Source organism: Tachypleus tridentatus, chromosome 10 (genome assembly GCF_004210375.1).
Source record: "Tachypleus tridentatus isolate NWPU-2018 chromosome 10, ASM421037v1, whole genome shotgun sequence".
NCBI lineage: Eukaryota > Metazoa > Arthropoda > Merostomata > Xiphosura > Limulidae > Tachypleus > Tachypleus tridentatus.
In genome coordinates, this window is record NC_134834.1 from 52,662,478 (window position 1) to 52,682,510 (window position 20,033).

At 32.2% G+C, this 20,033-nt stretch overlaps 1 protein-coding gene across 1 annotated transcript in view; it reads left to right on the top strand.

Annotated features, from left to right (window-relative positions):
* LOC143229282 (suppressor of lurcher protein 1-like) overlaps positions 1-20,033 on the top strand; it is a 113,093-nt gene that overhangs the window by 62,796 nt on the left and 30,264 nt on the right. The window contains exons 2-5 of the mRNA XM_076461406.1: positions 601-670; positions 10,300-10,480; positions 15,744-15,958; positions 18,181-18,397. Of these exons, the coding sequence (XP_076317521.1) occupies positions 601-670; positions 10,300-10,480; positions 15,744-15,958; positions 18,181-18,397 (683 nt within the window). The remainder of the gene's footprint in view (positions 1-600; positions 671-10,299; positions 10,481-15,743; positions 15,959-18,180; positions 18,398-20,033) is intronic.

Consider the following 20,033-nt stretch of genomic DNA (forward strand, 5'->3'; position numbering starts at 1 on the left):
CACCAACCTATGTGTATTTCAAGACCTATGGACTCTTATAGATTTGCTAGAAGAAACAGATACTTGCATAAAAGTAGTTTGAATTTGAAGTACCTAGCCATCTGAAATTAAGCCTACAAATGGATTCTTCTCCTTTATTGAGCAATAAGGCGTTACGAAACCATTTCATTCGACTCGTAATCCGAAATTCGAATCCCCTTCACACCAAACATGCTAGCCCTTTCAACCGTGGAGGTGTTACAAGGTGCGAGAAATCCCACTATTCGTTGGAAAGAGAGTTGCCCTAGAGATGGCAGTGGGTGGTGATGGCTAGCTGCCTTCCCTCTGCACTTACACTGCTGAATTATAGGACGGCTAGAGCAGATAGCCCTTGTGTACCTATGCGCGAAAATTAAAAAAAACAAACAAAATATTTAGGATAAAAGTCCGTTATATCACTAGTGAGTATAATTCAAAAGAAGCAATTGTTTTCAAAATGTTATAAATATGAATATATATATACATGCTGTGTAATAACAAATAGTAAGTACAGTAAAGTACAATGATAAAATATTATAATACATTTTTTAAATTAGTTAATATTTTTCATTTTACTACCAGATGGCAGCATCAACTCTTCTCATGTGCCTTCAGTTTTCCTTGTTCATGACTGTCAAAGCTGTTAATGCTGGTAAGTTGCGCACAATTTTATATTGCTATAACAAATTATTTAGTTGTAAATAGTTGAATTGCTCATATATTTCATTGTTATACATTTACTAATTGAATTTTAAGTTTTTTTTACAAATCTTGTCCAACTTAAGATTAACGCTTTTTTCGAACACGTTTCGAACCCAGAACAGTATTTCCAACTACCTCTTATGATTTTGCGGTTATATTTATTTTTTCACACATTGTAGGTAAAAAAACGTAGGCTCGTAAACCTTTAACACAAGCTCTAGATTAAGAGGAAAACATATATTTATGAAAATTTGATATCATTGTGATACCAAACCGCGACTTAAGATATATTTTTATATTTCAATATTCATTCAAACAATTGTATCGTGGTTTCAGTTTGTAACAAAGTTTTGTTAACAAGATTTTGTCTGAGTAGATGCCAATTTAGGAAGTCTTACTTTTCTTGTTTGTATGTTGAATTGTCCGAAAGGTAAATTTAAAGTATTTTGTATAGTCAGTGACAACTATGACAAACACTCAGACATTAATTGTGTTTCCGTCCATAAAGAACCGTTTATATTTTTCTAATTAATAAAGACTTAAGAACAGAACATTCAGGAAGATTCAACTAAAAAGTTCCAATTCAGCAGAATTTTCTATTTACAATGTTATTTCTAGAAAGCTTTCTTAGAGCCCAAATTTAGAATACTCCAAAACGTAAAGTATTTATAAATATACTTTTCTTCCAAACACAGAACGAAGCATAAGAAAAACTTCATGTACTTTTTACTTCAGTTTACTACTTGTTTCAAGAATATATCCACCCGTAAGTTTGGTTTAAACCAACCATAAATTATACAACTTATTGTAAAAAATACCATTGAAAGTATTATTGTTAATATAGCACAGAAAGCAGCTCTAACACAGTGCTTAACAGTTAAAAACCTTAAACATAATATCAGTTTCCTGGAACCACAAAGATTCGATACACTTATTTCTTGGTGATAAACAAAAGGAGTATTCAATTGATTGTTATTTCTTAATATATTTGCATTCGAGTTGTGGAAACACTACGTTTGTTGTTGAGTGCAAAGCTAAACAAGCTGTGGTTTGCCTAATGGAGTTATCTAAACCCGGCTTTTAGCATTATAAACCTTCTTATTTACAGCTAAGCCACCAGAGGGTTGTTTATTACGTTCTCCCTTCAGTTCAAAATTGGAAAGTTTCTTCTAATTTTGATCAATTAAAATTTATTTCATGTTAATCAAAATTATAAAACTTATTTCATGTGACTTTTTTTCGGAATTAACAATTTTCATACAAACACTGCATTGGTACAAATCACTTCTTACTTCTGTTTGTTAGAGTATGAATACCTACATTTCACAGTTTGAAGAAGGCTTCAACTTACAAGCTAATAATTTAATGTGTCTTGAAATTTCAAAATCAAAAAGAGTTTCGAGTCAATGCGTACTTTATGTGGGATTGCGAGAGCTCGAATTTTAACATTTAGAATCACTTTTTGTTGAAAAAAGATTAAAGTTGATTAATCAAACAAAATATTAAATCAAAGCAGGAAGTTATTCGATTATTTGCGTCACGTTCTATGGAATTTTGAGAATATAAAAATAAAAAGTCGCAAAGGACAACAAATTTATGAATATCATTAGCTGTACAATTTGGTTGTTTATAAGTGTGTGTGGTTATTGGAGGAACGGTACATAAAACATTGGAAATTGAAATGCCACTTATCACTTGCGGCTGTTTCTTATTTGTTCCAAAATTGACATTAAATCAATTTAAACTTCACTTTCAAATGTTTTAACTACAAAAGTAATTAGTTTTTAATGAATCATTGGATTTCTCTCTGCTGTTATATTAAAAGTTGCCCATGAAATAAACTTATAGCTTTTAGAATACAATCTTTGAGTGTTTATATTTAGTGATTTAATAAAAAAACAATGTGAAGTTCTGCTTCTTTTACGCGTCCAAAGCTTGAGACACTGTGTTATATTAATATTGTTTTTTTTTCTAACGAGTGGCAGAATAAACCCCAAAAATATATACGTGAAAATTTCATAAACTATTAACCCAATAAAAATAAACCTTTACCGTACGCTATTTCATTATCACACAAATAGGTTTTGGTTAAGTACTTTTAACAAAAAATCAGAGACATACTTTTTAGTGCCTCGAGATACATTGTGGCAAAAATAGCTAGTTAGTTTATGAAATACATGTCGTCAAACATGAACGAAAGAATGCGGTCAAAGATGCTTCAGTTTTGATTTCTTTTGTCACTACTTCTGGAGATAAAAAATAATGCAATTGAGTTGTTTTTTTTATTTCTTTCTGGAAACAATAAAAAAGAAAAATTAGCTAACGGCGTATTTACGATTGAATGATCAGTTTCTAGATAACGCCTCGCACGTATTTCTTGCTCCAGAAGGTGTTTTTTTTTTCTTCAAACAATACGTATTATAAACTAGCAGGAATGTTTAAAACAGGCACTCAGTAAGGTATGTTATAAAGTTATCACAAACTATTTTGTTAAACAATTTTTTGGCTTATGATATTTTGGTGCATAAAACGCCTTTATAAACTAGCCAAGTGATTAAGACGACAAATCATTAATTGAATATTTTATGTCCTATAGCATAATATATATGATTATGTTTCATGATTAACTATATTACGTCAAAGGCGTATAGGCGATTATTCAATACTGTTTATCCCTGACAAGATAATTATGTAAAAATACAGATTTTTTCATTATAGAAGTACGGTCCCCTAAATACACAATCACTTCAGCAGCTCCCAGTGGCACAGCGGCACATCTACGAAGGTTCACTAATAGAAAATGGGTTTCGATACCCGTGGTGAACAAACCACAGATAACCCATAATAAAGAAACAATCAAAATCACTCCAGCAAAACTGTATGGAACAAAATAATGTGAAACTATACCTTTTATACAAAAGCGTAAATATATATTTTTCAACAGTGACACAATGTAGTAAAGTTCAGGATTTTGAGATTGCTACTTTTATAGCTACTATAAAAATGTAACCAGTAGGCTGTCATTTTAACAACACTGACAAAATTTAGCAAGAACTATATGAAGTTAACAGGTTAAATCAGTAGCTAATAAGCTGATTTTAAGTGAGAGTAACATAGAGCGAAATTGATTTTTACAATAAAAAAGTAAAATATTTTATTTAAAGGTTTTCATTAACACAAGAGAAAATAAATACAAATATTATAACAAAATACGAAAATTAATTATTGATATAGTCACTTGATTGGACTCATGTAATTAAGAGATAAAGTAAAAAGGAACTTTTAAATAAATCTGTTATTTCCTTCACAGTATTAACACTGGCAGATCTGGAGATTCTTAATTCGTTATTGTAATTATAAACTACTCTTCTTTTCTAAAGCCTTAGAATATAACCGCCATTTTCATCTTTGCGGAAAACACATTGGTGTTTTAACAATGTGCACAATGTTTGTGCTTGCACTGAATATTAAAATTTGTTAACTCGGAAATGTGGTGATTTTAGGTGGTTTAATCTTTTTCTCTCTGTGGAGTAACAGGTCTAAGAATGTAGTTAAAGTTTAATACCGGGCGTGTCCAGTTGGTTAGCGTGCTTGATGTGTGAATCCGAGGATTTGTGCCTGACGACTCATTACCGTAAAAAAAACTTTCTTTTACTTTGGACTCGTGGTTGTGTCAAATCCGAATAGAAAAGAGTGGGCGAGAGGTGCTTTTTTTAACATCCTTCCTTCTGGTCTAATAGACTACTGCGTAGCTTTGTGCGAAATTCTAGATCAAATAAGCAAGTAAACAATTTTTAGTATAATTCGAAACGTGGTAGATATTTGATTCTAATAAAAGTAGCTAATGTACCCATAGAGCCTGTTCTATTGTTGTTCCTGTGCAAGCATATCATGTTATTCTTGTATCTGCGCATTCATTTAATATTTTATACTTTCCTTAAAACATGTCTGAAATGCTATTGTAGAGAACACAGTTGTAGATTAAGAAACATTGCACCTTACTCAGTTTTACTTCGTCAATTGAATTAAGATTCTGAGAATTAAAGCCCTATATGCTAGCAATTAGTTAACTTTTGCGAGTATCTATTTCTCCCAGTAAATGTACAATATACGAAAGAGAGAAAGGTTTTATATCTCCACTTGTTTCTTTGGTTTTGAAATTCGTGCAAAGCTTCACGAGGACTATCTGCGCTAGCCATCCCTAATTTAGCAGTGTAAGGCTAGAGAGAAGGCAGTTAGTCATCACCACCCACTGCCAACTCTTAGGCTACTCTTTTACCAAGAAATAGTTGGATTGACCGTCACATTATAGCGCTCCACAGCTGAAAAGGCGAGCATGTTTGGTGTGACAGGGATTCGAACCCGCGACTCTCATATTATGAGCCGAACGCCCTAACCACCTGGCCATGCCGGGGTCGGATATCCACTCATTAACTGCAAATTTAAATGTACCAGTGTTTTTTCCTTAAAGCTTCCAGAGTGATTTTGTTAATATTTTTCTACTTTCAAGTTTTAAGCCAAGCCGCTTTAATTACTTAATTAAAACAGCAAGATACTTTTCATAACATGATAGCAATTTGTAAACCAGTTTTCTTCTTCGCATCTGTATGTATCACTTCATCCATAATTGCAACTAATAGCTTAATTAAAAAAGTTATGTCAGGAAGTGCAGAATAGTTATATTCTTAGTTAATATAATTTGGCTTACAGCTAATTTATTTATTAGAAATTCAAGTCATCAGAAAGTCTGTAAACTGATAATATACATTTTTATTTCGTGTCAAAAATGCTGAAAACATTAAAGAAAAAATAATCGCGCACACTCTTCCAGAATTTACATAGATTATCTGGAAAAGAGCAATAATTGTAAAAGGATACATTATCCTAAGATATTATTATACCTCAAAAGAACAACTATAAAATTATTCCTCACGGCTTGAAACTATTCTGTCAGAATCGGGCACTCTTACTTACTAAGTTAACACAAACAGTATACACTTTCAAACTAAAAAGCATTCTAAAACTGAGAAAAACTTTGTTGTATATACTTCAAACACGGTAACCTGGGATTGTTCTTTATCATCAAGGGACATTCTGATAAGAAATATATTCAAACACTGGATTAGGTTTCGATAAATAAAAGAAATATTTTATTGCAATAACCCAATTATTTCCGATGATATGAAAATTCAATGTTTTGTATAAATAAAAGTGACAAAAAATTTGAAGCCAAATATTTGCTATCGTAACTATAGTTAAAACACACGCCGATCTCTCTTTTTTGAGTATTTTGTTTCTATTTTACCATCATCTTAATGATGGTCCTTTCAGTATAAACGTAACGTTTCTAGTTATGCAATTCACAAATGACTAAACTAAACTAAACTAACCTGGCAGGGGTTCAGTTTAGAGAGAGAGAAATCAGAAGAGTTCTCTCTCCAACTGGGGTGTTCAGAAACTTTGTAGTTCCTCTTCGTCTCCTTTCGTGAGAAATGTTTTAAAATATCCGTGGAATTTTTACTTTATTTTTAACATTTCGAAAAAATGGAGTTGTGTATTTGTGAGTGAGAGGAAGGACGGGAGAACTGGACGAAAGCAACGAAAGTGAAGTGAGCCATACCTTGGCTCGAGGATGGAGTACCCTGGCGGCTGGCGAATTGGTTTTTAAAATTTACTGTAATTTATTGTTCACAAATGTGTGTGTATGTGTATTTTTATAGCAAAGCCACATCGGGCTATCTGCTGAGCCTACCGAGGGGAATCGAACCCCTGATTTTGCGTTGTAAATCCGAAGACATACCGCTGTACTAGCGGGGGGCGCAATTCACAAAAGTTGTACCACGAGCTAATTAATAAAACTGTATATTTGTGTTGGTTCTTGTCGTATATACAACTGCACTTTTTCTTATACTGATGAGGTCCATTTAAGTTTCGGTGTAGTATATAGTATGTTTAAGCAATAATTTAGCTTATTTGTTTAGTTATTTAAAACTTGGTAAAACTATGACCTACTTTAAAGAAGAGTTGTAATCCGTTTCACGATACATGAACATTTTGAGAAAGTGACTTATTATTTTAGTTTATTATAAAAGAAGTGGAATAATTATAATATTATATGTTGCAAAGTAAACACAATACGTTTCAAAGCTTCCATGTGGGAGTTTTCCAGGAATGATATACATCTTTACAGTTTTCTATAGGTACTAAAAGAAATCAATGATAGAGAGTTACTGGAAGCTCTCTATATTGAACACACGCAATGTTACATGACGCTCTGTAGTCTTCTTTATTATCTTTGCTTTCAGTTTTCCTATTAATTCTCATGTTTGGAGTCCAAGCTCTTAAGCTTTACTGTCTTATTGAAGTGAAATTAGGGTGAGGAATTACAAAACCACCGAACCTTTATAAGAGTCTCGTGCTGTTGTAACGCTCTCAAACCTCCAGAGACCCACAGCCTGAATAAACACTATTTTCCTAAGATCCAGTGTTGTCTTTCTCCACTTTTTGATGAACCAACACCTAATGTTTACTTGGTCTCCGAAAAACGGTTTACAGAACTGTTTTTTCTGCATCACTTATTTTACTTTCCAAGCAGTTTTCAACTTGAATAACTTGGATTGCACGTGAAGTTACTTGCGAGGCTACTGACATGAAACACATTTTGCTTGTATTAAAGTAATGGTGAATCTTTTCTTTGATCATTACAAATAGGCAGGAAAAGAAAACTTAAATTATCAAATAGAGTTTCTTGCTTTATCACCTTTGTAAACACTGAGGAGATAATATTTTAATTTTAAATAAGCTTACTTGAACTGAAAAAAATAGCAAAAATAGAAAGTGTTAATTCATTTTCTTTATGAATGCTAGAAAACTATCATTTAATTTGGATTGATATCAGAAACTTTTCTCAGAAAATATGAGTGTTAAGCAGGATCAATATCCTTAATATTTTGACTGTGAATGGACGTTAGAAAGTTTCATTGTTATTTTATCCCTTGACAAACTTAACTTTGATATATGTAAAATAACTTAAGAAATTGTTGACAATTTAAATTACTTCAACTTTCATAAATTGTATAAAAATATGTATGCCTTTAAAATTTCCGCACGTTGCACGTGGTTGATGGTATTTTATAAATTTTACGTAAAGATGAATTGATTGGTCAAGAAAATTGCGTCTAACAGAGTTATCATAGATAATTCTATAATATATCATTATTATATGTATATAAATATATGTGTGCTGTGTATCATTATTTTTACTTTGACAAATTGTTATTTAAAAACACATTTAAAACAAAAGCTTCTATGCTTTATTGATAATGTATTTGATAAACTTTATGCAAAACGCTACATAGAAAAGACGTCGAACAGACAGGAAAAACAAATGAGAGAGATAACTAAGCCTGTCGCTAATGGTGAATTGATTAAGAAATTTCAGTTGAAGCTCCATCTTTCTTTTAGTGTGCTCACTAATACGCATAATATAAAATATAAAACACCATCGTTATATCTTTACTGTATCTTGAAGCCAGGAGTTGTCGAAAACAAATTTGAACGACATGCTGTGACAGCTCATAAAGAAGAAACACAAACAGGACACAAGAGAAAAGGACTTGTCTTACGTTCCTTTACGTAGAGAAAAGGACTTGTCTTACGTTCCTTTACGTAGTATTAGTAATTACAAAGAATAATAATTTCTTTAGAGAATAGTTCACACTAATAAGATATTTTCCAATTAAAGCTGTGAATAAATCTACACTTACTTATTCTTCACAGAAATTAGGAAAGTTAAAATAGTTGAAAGAAAAATAAGAAACTTATCTGAGAAGTGATTAGCTCTACTAGCCTTATATAATATTCCCTTTTCTTGTTTTTATAATGTGATGTGAGTTTTACCTAATTGTAAAAGGTCATCCTGTATTGGTCCTTTTTTAATCTTTTTAATACCGAACAGTCACATTTGTAACTGCTTTCATCACCAAAACCTGACTTCAAATTCATGGAGAATTGTTTTCACACTCATACATATAATTTATTGCTAATAAGTCTGGAACCTAAATTCGCGGATTATTCGTAACAAAATTTTACATTATCCAATCGATAATCGAAAAAACGTAGTATCTCGAAATCGCCTACTCGATTTTTAGCTGTTGGAAAAATGTAATAAAACATAATTCGGTTTATGCCTGTTGGCGTCAATCCATAAACACCACAGGACACAGCGTTAACATAAACATACACAAATCAATATAAATTTAAAGTTAGAAAATATATGAAATAACTATAATAAGTTATTAGTTCCATTTCAATTTGTCAAATTAAAAATACATGCTTTTGATAGTTGCGTAAACACACTGAATAAAGATTATAATATTAATTCCTATCCTAAAATAATAAAACACGTTATATAATATTTCAACGTCAGTTTGTTTGAAGTGTTACGTAATCCGGAAAGTACCATTTAGTTGCTTTCCCATTAAAAAATATTTTTGATTAATGACTTTGGCTTAAAGAATCAGTCAAAAATTACGAAAAACTTTCTATACAATTACTTAAGAGTGATTTTCTTTGAAAAGATTCTAACGGACTATTTTCCAGAAGCATAGATTTATGAAAGAATGAAATATTTATAAATTAAAAGTAACCATAATTCGGAAGGCTGGTAGAAATCATGTCTTGCCATTGTATAGTCATCTTTGATATGAGATTAATATTATATAGCGATATTGAAAGATTAATAAGTCGTATACGATTTAACAAATAAATATATTTATTTTTTATTAAACAATATATTCCATTTATTTAGGCATTTAATAAGTGATCTTGTGATATAGCTAATGCTATTCTAAAAATACAGAGATGTGAATATAAAGGCACGTAAAGTAATAGAACTTACTTAAAGTTTTAACATACGTGCTTAATATTTAAGAAAAAAATCGAAGTAAAACATCAGTAGGATACATTTTTCTTCAAGGAAAGAAAATACTTTTTTGGGTTCTGTTCTAACTTATATATATCATTTGTTTTATTAAACAAGTTTACCACGAATAGGAGTACCAAGATCCATACTAATCAAAATACTTATAATCGAGCAGTGATTAGTCCCTTATGGAATATATTTACATTTCTTAATTGAAAACTTCGTACGAGCGATTTCTGAATTATGGCCCTTGGTTACCTATAACTCTATGAAAATGTACAATATAATTGTAGGTAGATGAATACAGAATTAATAGGCACGATGAATATGCTGAATGGACATCTCATTGGAAGCTTCATGTTTTATATCGAAAACTTCAGCAAAACTTCTATGTTAATTAATGGTAACAGTTAGCTGTATCAGGTGTAGAACTTATAAGTTTTATTTTCCATGTAGACTAAACACGAAATTAAATGTATTACAAACGTTTATAATGGTATTCAACTCTCATCATTTATTGCTTGATATTTTCCTTTCAAGAAGAACAAAAAATCTTTGTAGAAATGAGATTAAGCTAAATCCAAATTAGTTTGTTCACTCACTTTAACAAATTAATAGATCATAAAGTTTGGTTAAACTTAATTTCTTATTTGTAGGCTGTCATTGTATTGTCTATGACAGTACATTTGGGAAAGACTATGGCGTATTTACATCACCCAATTGGCCCGTTCCTTACGAAGACAATATCAACTGCGTTCTCTACACATTTCAAGCTGAAGAAGGCGAGATCGTGGAGGTAACCTTTGACGAGTTTGATGTCCAGAAATCCAGTTTAGAGTAAGTAATAAAATAAAAGTTTCTTTAAAAATATATATTTAGTACAAAGTGAGTTCCTATTCATAACTATAATAACTGGTAATTTTCACGTATTGTAACATGTCATCTGATATCAAATGTGTTCCCTAATCACTCGAATGATAGCTACTGTAAGATGCACCGTCCTGTTTACTAGCATGTTAAAGTAATGTAAAAACTTTACTCCGTCTACCAGAAAGCTAACTGATGCAAAGTATTCCTTATTACTAGAATGTCAGCTGTTGTAAAATTCATTCTTCCGTCTGTTAGTAGAAAAAAAGTACACAAAAACTGATTAGAGAAGGTAGGTTAAGACAGCTACTCTAACTTTGATTTGAACGCAAATTTTACTAATTAAAGAAAAAGTAATGAATAATCAAAATATTTTTGAATATACTCTATTTTATTCTAAATGTCACTTCTAGTTTAAACAATGACTGCATCTGGGCTTTTTTATGATATTTAAATATGTTTTTTGTAATTGGAGCCATTTTAATTTTAAGATTGGACATCCCACCGAGATGGGACAAGATGACTCCCATCTAACACACAACAACTGTAATTTGAAATAAATGTTACACCTTGCAACTGCATTGTAATCACTCAGTTAATCATTTAAATGCTTACTACATGGATCGAAAAGGCGGTGCGCTATGCGAAAGGTGCGCATTATGTAGGAGGATGGCGAAAAGAACCTGGGTGTCAGTGTTGGTCAGTGACGAAGATTGTGTTAGAAACATATAGCAGAAATATTCATCATTAGTGTGGGGGTAAGAAAGGTCATCGAGGGTGAACTGGTTTACCCCAAGCTACCCATCGTAAAACAGTTGTAAACTACAAAAATCAGTAAACTTGATATGTTACTTTTACGGCACAGTCTGCTGTCTATAACTTATTAACATTCTAAAACAAAATAACCTGAAATACATATATAAAACTTCACAGTGATTATCGCATATCATAGGGTCTTACGTTCGCTTGAGGTCATCTCCAATATGTTATGAAGGATAACACATCATACATGAAAATGAAAGCCAACAGAGAGATATTTTGGATTATTAAAAGAACTGTTTATTAGTGTGTGCCAATAAAATATGCGCAACTATATTAATATGCTATAAATTCTTTCTTTCCTGTACACTATCATTATATGATGTAGAGATATACTCAGACATTTTGCACACCCTGTGCATTAAAACGATATTGTAGTTTCATCTTGCCACATGTAATTATAATCTACCTGGCGACCGTATATTTTGTCAATAACCCTGCAATTCTATTGGAAAAACTTCTATCGTAAGACAGTTATGTCCAAAGCACACCCCTCCTTCTGCTGATTTCCAGAAGCAACCTAGAGTACAAGAACGACTGTCCCAGTACCTGTTCCAACAGTTGGTATACAGAAATCCATAGATGGTGCATGTAGCGACGTGACTGCTATGTTTCTTATAGAATTGAAATTATATCAGTTTATTTCTCCATCTGTTTAAGGTATGCAATGGTTTAATGGACATGTGCACGTGACTTGTTTGATTTTTTCTGATAGATATCCTTTTTAATTAATTTTCGTACTGGCATGTGAGCAGCTTCTAACTGATCTTTATGGATTCTTATCTAGAATAAAGCGCCACACTTTGTTTACCACAGTGTTTTTACAATGCTATTAAGTGCAAAGGATATTGCCATCTTCAAATTCTAAATTCCATATGTAAACATATGATTCTGCTCTGAATGTACGAGCGTCAGAATCCGTTGTTAAATATTCTTCCTCAAAGCCTTCATATCTTAGTAGCATAACACCACCTACTTACTGACAAACTATGCCGAAATCTAGTGCGTATACATTATATTGCACAATGACTTTACATCATCTGTGGTTATTATGTGTTTTGTTGATTTGATATTTTGTGTAAAATGATTTCCCAAAGTACTAAAAGGATGAAATCGGAAATAAGATGGATTTAGCTATTTTAAGAGAATATATAATGTATTAAATAAAATGTGTTTAACCTTCTAGTTATATGATATTTTCAGTAAAAAATGTTTTATGGCCTGCTTGCATAATTTCAAATAAATTCGTTCCATATTTAATAGACTATATCTGGTGTAAAATCTTTTCACCCATCCACTCACATGATATTTAATGCAAAATAAATTATTCCATTTACTGTTAATGAAAAGAGATCATAATAACATTGTAAATATTTATTTTAGAACTCATTTTTTTTACTATTGTTAAATCTAGACATCTTGAGTGGTTCATAGTTTTCCCCTTTCTTAATCGCTATGAATGCTTTTGCTTTATCGGCTGGTTGAAAGAAGAACTAAACACAAATAGAAATTAATATTGATTAATTATGGCAGAGGAATCTCTTGAGACTCTATTGTGTCACCCAGTGCAATATAAAGTTTTATAAATTTGCCTCTAACAACAGAAGTAAGACGCCTAATATAATTATTTCACTTCTTGTTTCACCTTTCAACGTCTTTGTACAATATAGAAAAACGCTAAGATTTATACAATACTTGAATACACGTCATTCTTGAAATAATCACGTGTACGTTGCTACTAAAATTTAACAAGTAGAAGATTACATTTGATAATTCTATTATATCAAATAATTTGAGGTGCGATATTGGAAAAAAATGTAAATATGGTTAGCTGAGTTCTTTTTTATAACAATGGTGGAATTTTGATTGATTCATTCCATTTATTTAATTGTTAGCTTATTGGGAACAATTAAATAATTAAAAAATAAGATGGATAAATAGAAATCAGTTTTCTGTGGGAACTTGATGATTAAGAATACAGAAGCACAACAGATAAATAAGTCAATAATATTTAAACGTATGTAACATACAAGAATATTATGAAAAACGCAAAATTAAAAGACAAAGAATTACAGACTTCTGAAAATGGCATATATATACGTAAAGTAATTGATTGTTTGTACAACCTACTCTACATGTAATTATTCATTAATATTGGTCATGTTATTGCTTAAATTCTAGCAACACCTTCAACTTAGGTAAATGTAATATATATATAAGTGAGACAAACATACTTGTCAGATTTGTGAAAAATAATTCTAGAAATAATATTTAAATAAATTCACAGTGGCTTTACTGAATCCAGTTACGCAATGAATTCCATCTTTCGGGTCAGTGGAGCTAAATTTTTAATTGGTATGGTTACTGTTTGTTTTGTTTGTTTTTGAATTTCGTGCAAAGCTACGCAAGGGCTATCTGCGCTAGCCGTCCCTAATTTAGCAGTGTAAGACTAGAGAGAAGACAACTAGTCATTACCACCTACCGGAGATTCATGGGCTACTCTTTTACCAACGAATAGTGGGATCGACTGTCACATTATAACGCCCCCAAGAATGAAAGGACAATCATGTTTGGTGTGACTAGGATCCGAAGCCGCGATTCTCAGGTTACGGATCGATTACCTTAATCACCTGGTTTTCCAAGATTAGTGTAGATACTATGGAAAAAATCTTATAATAAATAAGAAGTGTGCTTGGAACGTTTTTTGTTGTAAAGTGAATAAGCTATGGAATCTCGATGGTTGGTTGAAAATTGTATGGGGTGATGAAAACCATTCATTTAGTTTCACAAACACATGTTTAACCATAAGCTTGCAGGGTGGTAGGTGAAGAATTAGGTCACAAATGTTTTGTAGAGGACGGATGTTTAAACGGCCATCTTAACTTTGAGTGTTTTTTTATCAAGTTAAAACAATATCAGATATAGGTATTTTTTTAGATATTGAGATTCTGATAGTCGGGATCTTTTTTATCTATAAGGTTGGATAAAATTGTCTCCAGAGATTGGGTAAAATGGCTTCTTTCTAAACCGTAACAACTATAATTTGAAATGTTTCATTTTTCAACTGCACATAAGTGAGTTAAATAATAAGAAAAATGCTCTTGTTATGGATCGAGAAGGATATGCGCAACTTACACATAATATAGGAAAATGAAGCAAAAGAACAAAGGTTGTACAAGATGCCAATGACGCGACTAAGCCTGTGGTGGAAGTACACATCATAAATTTTCCAAGTTACTATTTGTAATTCTGTTTCTTTTAAGACTAGTACTTGTTCGTAAACCCTCTGCGTAATAATTTATTATTAACTATCCCAAAAATCTATTACCTATTATTTCTAAATATCTTCGATATAATAAATGGGTTAAAATAGATAGATGGATGGATCGATAGAGAAACTCATTAACCGATTTGTGTAATAAATTATTGAGTTATCTGACTCAGGGCAGTTTTCTGAATCAGTGGCTTCTCCTACAATTATCCACATTTTTCACTGTCTTACTTACCTTCACATAAAATACTCTATCTTTTATATCGATTAGTAGTGCTTTCACTTCCTACCTTTAGATGAATCCTCATAAAAATGGCCCAGCCTGGCCAGCTGGTTAGGAGGACTCAACTCGCAATGTGAGGGTCACAGGATCATATTTCCGTGACATCAAACATGTTAACACTTTCAGCCTTGGGGGCGTTATAAGTACCGGTTAATCCCACTATTTGTTGGTAAAAGAGTTGGCAGTGGGCGGTGATGACTAGCTGCCTTCCCTCTAGTCTTTCACTGCTAAATTAGGGACGACTACCGCAGATAGCCCTCGTGTAACTTTGCGCGATATTCAAATCAAACCTTTTAGGTATTTCTTATCAAATTTCCGCTAACGGAACAGTGCATCTCATTCATAACTCCTTTTCTTAGTTTATCCATCAAGGTTCGAGCATATCCCATTTCTTATCCGTTGTTCAATCCAGTTGATTCTTTTCATTTACTCCCAAACCTACATCTTGAATCTCTTTAATATTTTAATGTTTTCTTTTTTAAGCACTAACTTTGTAGTTACTAAAGTAAAATGAAAGTCACTTTTATAATCAGGGGGCTTTAGTTTATAACGCTAATGACTGAAACAACAAATAACAAAATTCGTTAACATAATTTAATCATAATCCCTTTCAGGTATCACATTAGGTAAAATAAAAACCGTTAGAATTGGCTTGTAAATAACTTCATGTATTATTTATTTTTACATGTCCATAGCGAAAGCTCTACGTCTGAACTCAGTAGTAAATATTTTTTAGTTATTCAAAATGTTCTGTATGATTACAACAGTAAAATGTAACTTAGAAAACAAAATTGTGGATTTTTTCTCATGATCCAATGATTTTCAGAGACTACTAATGAATCGCACTGGGCTCATTCCAGATGCCATCTGGGAGATTACGTGAGATTATTTCTTCACTTAGAGGAGGCGGCCGTGAATCACAAAACCCAAGAAAACTCAATACTGTGTGGAAAGATAGCGGACATTGACCAGAGACACTACTCCTCCGGTCAAGCTCTTATTCTTGAGTTCCACACAGACTGGAGACAAGAGAATAACACTGGGTTCAGAGGAACCTACCGTTTTCTTAACAGAAGTAAGTCATTGGCAATAACACTCGTACTTCACACTTAGAATGTTTTTGCATTCATAGTTTGTTCTTACGTTCGCTGTAATACAGGATATCTGAGTAGGGAATACTAGTTATCAAAACATGTAAGAACAAATATGTGACATATAGGATATTTGATTAGTGAAGAATAAATATAAAAACGTATAATAACAAATACGTGTAATACAAGATTGCTGAGTAGTGAAGAACTATGAAAACGTATAAGAACAAATACAATGTGCATTGATAATCAGTTATCTCCATTTTGTGGGTTCTGTGGGGCACTCACATCTATATAATAAGTGTATAAATAGAATTTGAATGAGATAGAAGGTAGAAACATGTCTTAACTTGATCTTACTATTGCAGTTTGTTTATTATAGTCTTACAACTGTTTCGAATTATCTACTTATCCATAGTTTTAACAACTGAATAGAAGTGGTTGGTTTCTTTCTTCTTTTTTCAGATTTAAATAATATAGAGCAAAAATTTATATACGCATACACAATACTATATAGCTACAAGTAGTATCGCCTTCACATTGGCCGTAGTCGCTTTGGTCCTAGAATACTGTATTTCTAGCATCAGGGTAAAATAGGCAAGGTTTTCAAATTGAAGGGTTTGTTTGTTTATTTTTCGAATTTTGCTTAAAGCTACTCGAGGGTTATCTGCGCTGGTCGTCCCTAATTTAGCAATGGAAGACTAGAGGGAAGGCAGCTAGTCATCACCGCCCACTGCCAACTCTTGGGCTACTTTTTTATCAACGAATGGTGGGATTGACCGTCAGTATATATAACACCACCACGGCTGAAAGGGCGAGCATATTTGGTGTGATAGGGATTCCAACCCGCGACCCTCAGATTACGAGTCGAACACCTTAACCCACCTAGCCATGCCGAGCCCGTAAGATTTAAACGGCTTATATTTTTATCCCTTCAGTTTCGAGCCCGGTATGGTCAGGTAGGTTGAGGCGTTCGACTCGTAATCTGAGGATCACTGGTTCGAATCCCCGTCGCACCAAACATACTTGCCCTTTCAGCCGTGGGGTGTTATAATGTGACGGTCAATCCCACTATTCGTTGGTAAAAAGAGCAGCCAAAGAGTCGGCGGTGGGTGGTGATAACTAGCTGATTTCCCTCTAGTCTTACACTGCCAAATTAGGTACAGCAAGCGCAGATAGCTCTCGTGTAGCTTTGCGTGAAATTCAAGAAAACAAACAAACTTTAATCTTACGACTTACCTGAAGTAGAAACCACATGCTACTGATCGTATTACTCAGACGTGTACCAAATTATTGTTCTGGCGGCAAATATCTGATTTTTCTATGCTTCTTTGAAGCCGCCTAGTACGAACTTACAATGTTAGAAACCGGGCTTCGATACCCATAGTTGGCAGAGCTCAAATAGCCCATTGTGTAGCTTTGCGCTTAACTCAATCAAACAAACAAATAAATAAAGTTTTCTCGAAATTAAAATGTCTTGTAAACTAAAAAATTTCAAAAGTGTTTTCTTTTTTAAATATTTCGTTTAATATGACACAAATAATTACAACAAGTGTATTTGTTAAAAATGAAAAAAAAAATTAACATTATCACTAGCGACGAAAAATACCAAATTTTAACTGGAGAATTATGTGGATCTGGTTGTTTATTTCCTGAATTACAATTACAAATTATAAAAATAATTAGAAAAATGTGTGCATTGGTTGATAAGACAGAGATGTTATAATTAACTTTTAATATATTTGAATTTGCGCAGCAAAATATTCAAGAAAATAATCATATCCACTGATTTGATTCAGTAATGGGATTATTATATATTGCTTTACGCAGTACAATATTTAGGGTATTTGACTGCACAAATTAACCATTTTATCTTGTTGCATCTGATAAAATATTTACCTCATCTATGTGCGCTAAACGAAAAAAACATTATGTTGTTATACTCAATACAATTGTCATCTTACTTGACTGAACTCAAAACATGTTTGTTTTTATTAAACTGTAATAACCAAATAATCGTATTATGTCATATTATGTATCACTTATCTAACTGTTTTAAATAAAATCATAACTTTACCTGATTGTACTTAAAAAAAAAAAAAATTAATAGTTTTAACCGGCATACTCTTTCAGAAATGATGATCTAATTCTAATTTTTAAATATGTTTCTTGTAGTTTAATTTAAGTAATTATCTACACTCACAAGGTATATATCTCACTGATGGCGACCCCCTTCATGGAACCAGTTGTGACTATCAGTTCTTTAGAGGTAACAATTCACGTAGCAAAGGTTATTTCTTCTCACCACTTTATCCCAGTACCTATCCTAGGAATGTAAAGTGTGCTTATCACTTTATGGGAAAGTACAATGAAAGAGTTACTGTGAACTTTGAAAATGTTCGTCTTCAGCGAGAGGACTTAAGGTAAGTAAGTATTCGTGGCTGTTATTTAAATAAACTGAAGCGAAGTGACAGGGAATTCTCTGCTTATATATTGTGCCAAACCTTAAGGAAATGACCGGAAACAAACAAAATGATGTAGGAGATTGTGTTTTGTTTATATTTAGGTGTATTTACCTAAAATAATGTTTATATTATAAAACAAGTTGAGAAAATTTTACATTTTCATATTGTTTCGAAATATCTTTAAACACTAAAATGCCTCATTTGGCTGGAAATACTCTCCACCGCGCTATGTAACGTGGATCTGATGTTTTGACTGCGCAGTACTATTAACGCTCATCACTTTAAAAACCTCAAACAGAAAAGGTGGGATTACGAGTTAATAAAAATCGTCTGAACAGTTAATGGAGAAATTAATTCTGTCCAAAAATATTAGCATCGTATTTTTTTGAGTGATATCACGTTGCAAAACCCAGCGTTTTACTAACAACTTATATATATATATGTATCCATATCAATATTTTAGTTATGAAAACAAGACTTAAAAACCACAAAAACTATAACATAAACGTTACATAAATTAAAAAGGTTACCAGGACAGAGACAATAAAGTGGGATATGAGATGTGTTTTGGGTTTTGGAAGTTATTTCGACTTTGCGACGGGGACACCTAGTCCATCAGTCATAACCTCCTTTAAATCTCCAACCTTAAGGAAAAAAACAATAAAGAAAAGAAAAACAAGTAAGAATGGCATAAGAATAAGTTAGTGGAGTAATATATAAATACTCTAGCTCACAATGTCCTACATCGATATAGCCAGCAGATATAAGTACATATATGTATATATATTAAACTTGTACATACAAACAGGCCAAAAAGAGTTTCAGTTCAGTTGTTATGCTTGAATTGATTTGGGTCCAGCTTTTATGGAGACCTTACAGTCTCATAAATTCAGTTATGTTTTCTTTCCGTCCCTCGTACATATTAAAGTAGTTTCAGTTAAATTTTTCTTTTCACCATTCTTTCATCTATTGTTTTAAAATTAAAGACGATAGTTTTGTTTAGCCAGAAATAAAAAAGAACTTTTCCGTGAATGAGCTTTTATTACTTTTCCTGTTAAATTTGTCCTAGGAACTGAGTAGCAACTCACTTAGTGAAGGATCTATTCCCTAAAAAAAAAGTACTCTTCCTTAGGGTTGCATTCTGGCGAATGATGCTTTGAAAAAAATTTGAGACAGGAAGGAGACAGAAGCCTTATTTTTGTTCACAGCCACACTTATCGAAACGAAAGTAGGTTTCATTCTTAGAGAAGCTAAGTGAGTTTATACACTCGAACTAAAACAACAACAACGACAAAACCGAAAGAATTGTATCAATTTGCATAATTACTCCTTTGTTTCACGAAGATATGATAACGTTAAAAACTGAGATAAACGTAGTAGAGGCATTTAGTACAGGAGTTAAAAGACGCTAAGGATGCTTGGCATAAAACATAAAATCTACTGTTAGTTCTTACTTTCGCACTACAAACACATTCGAGGAGGTAAAACATATCCCAAATTCGCGAATAACAAGGATAAATAAACGGTAAATATAAAAAAATATATTGTAGTACGAAGAAAAATAAAAAATAAACCATATGAAAGAATGAACATT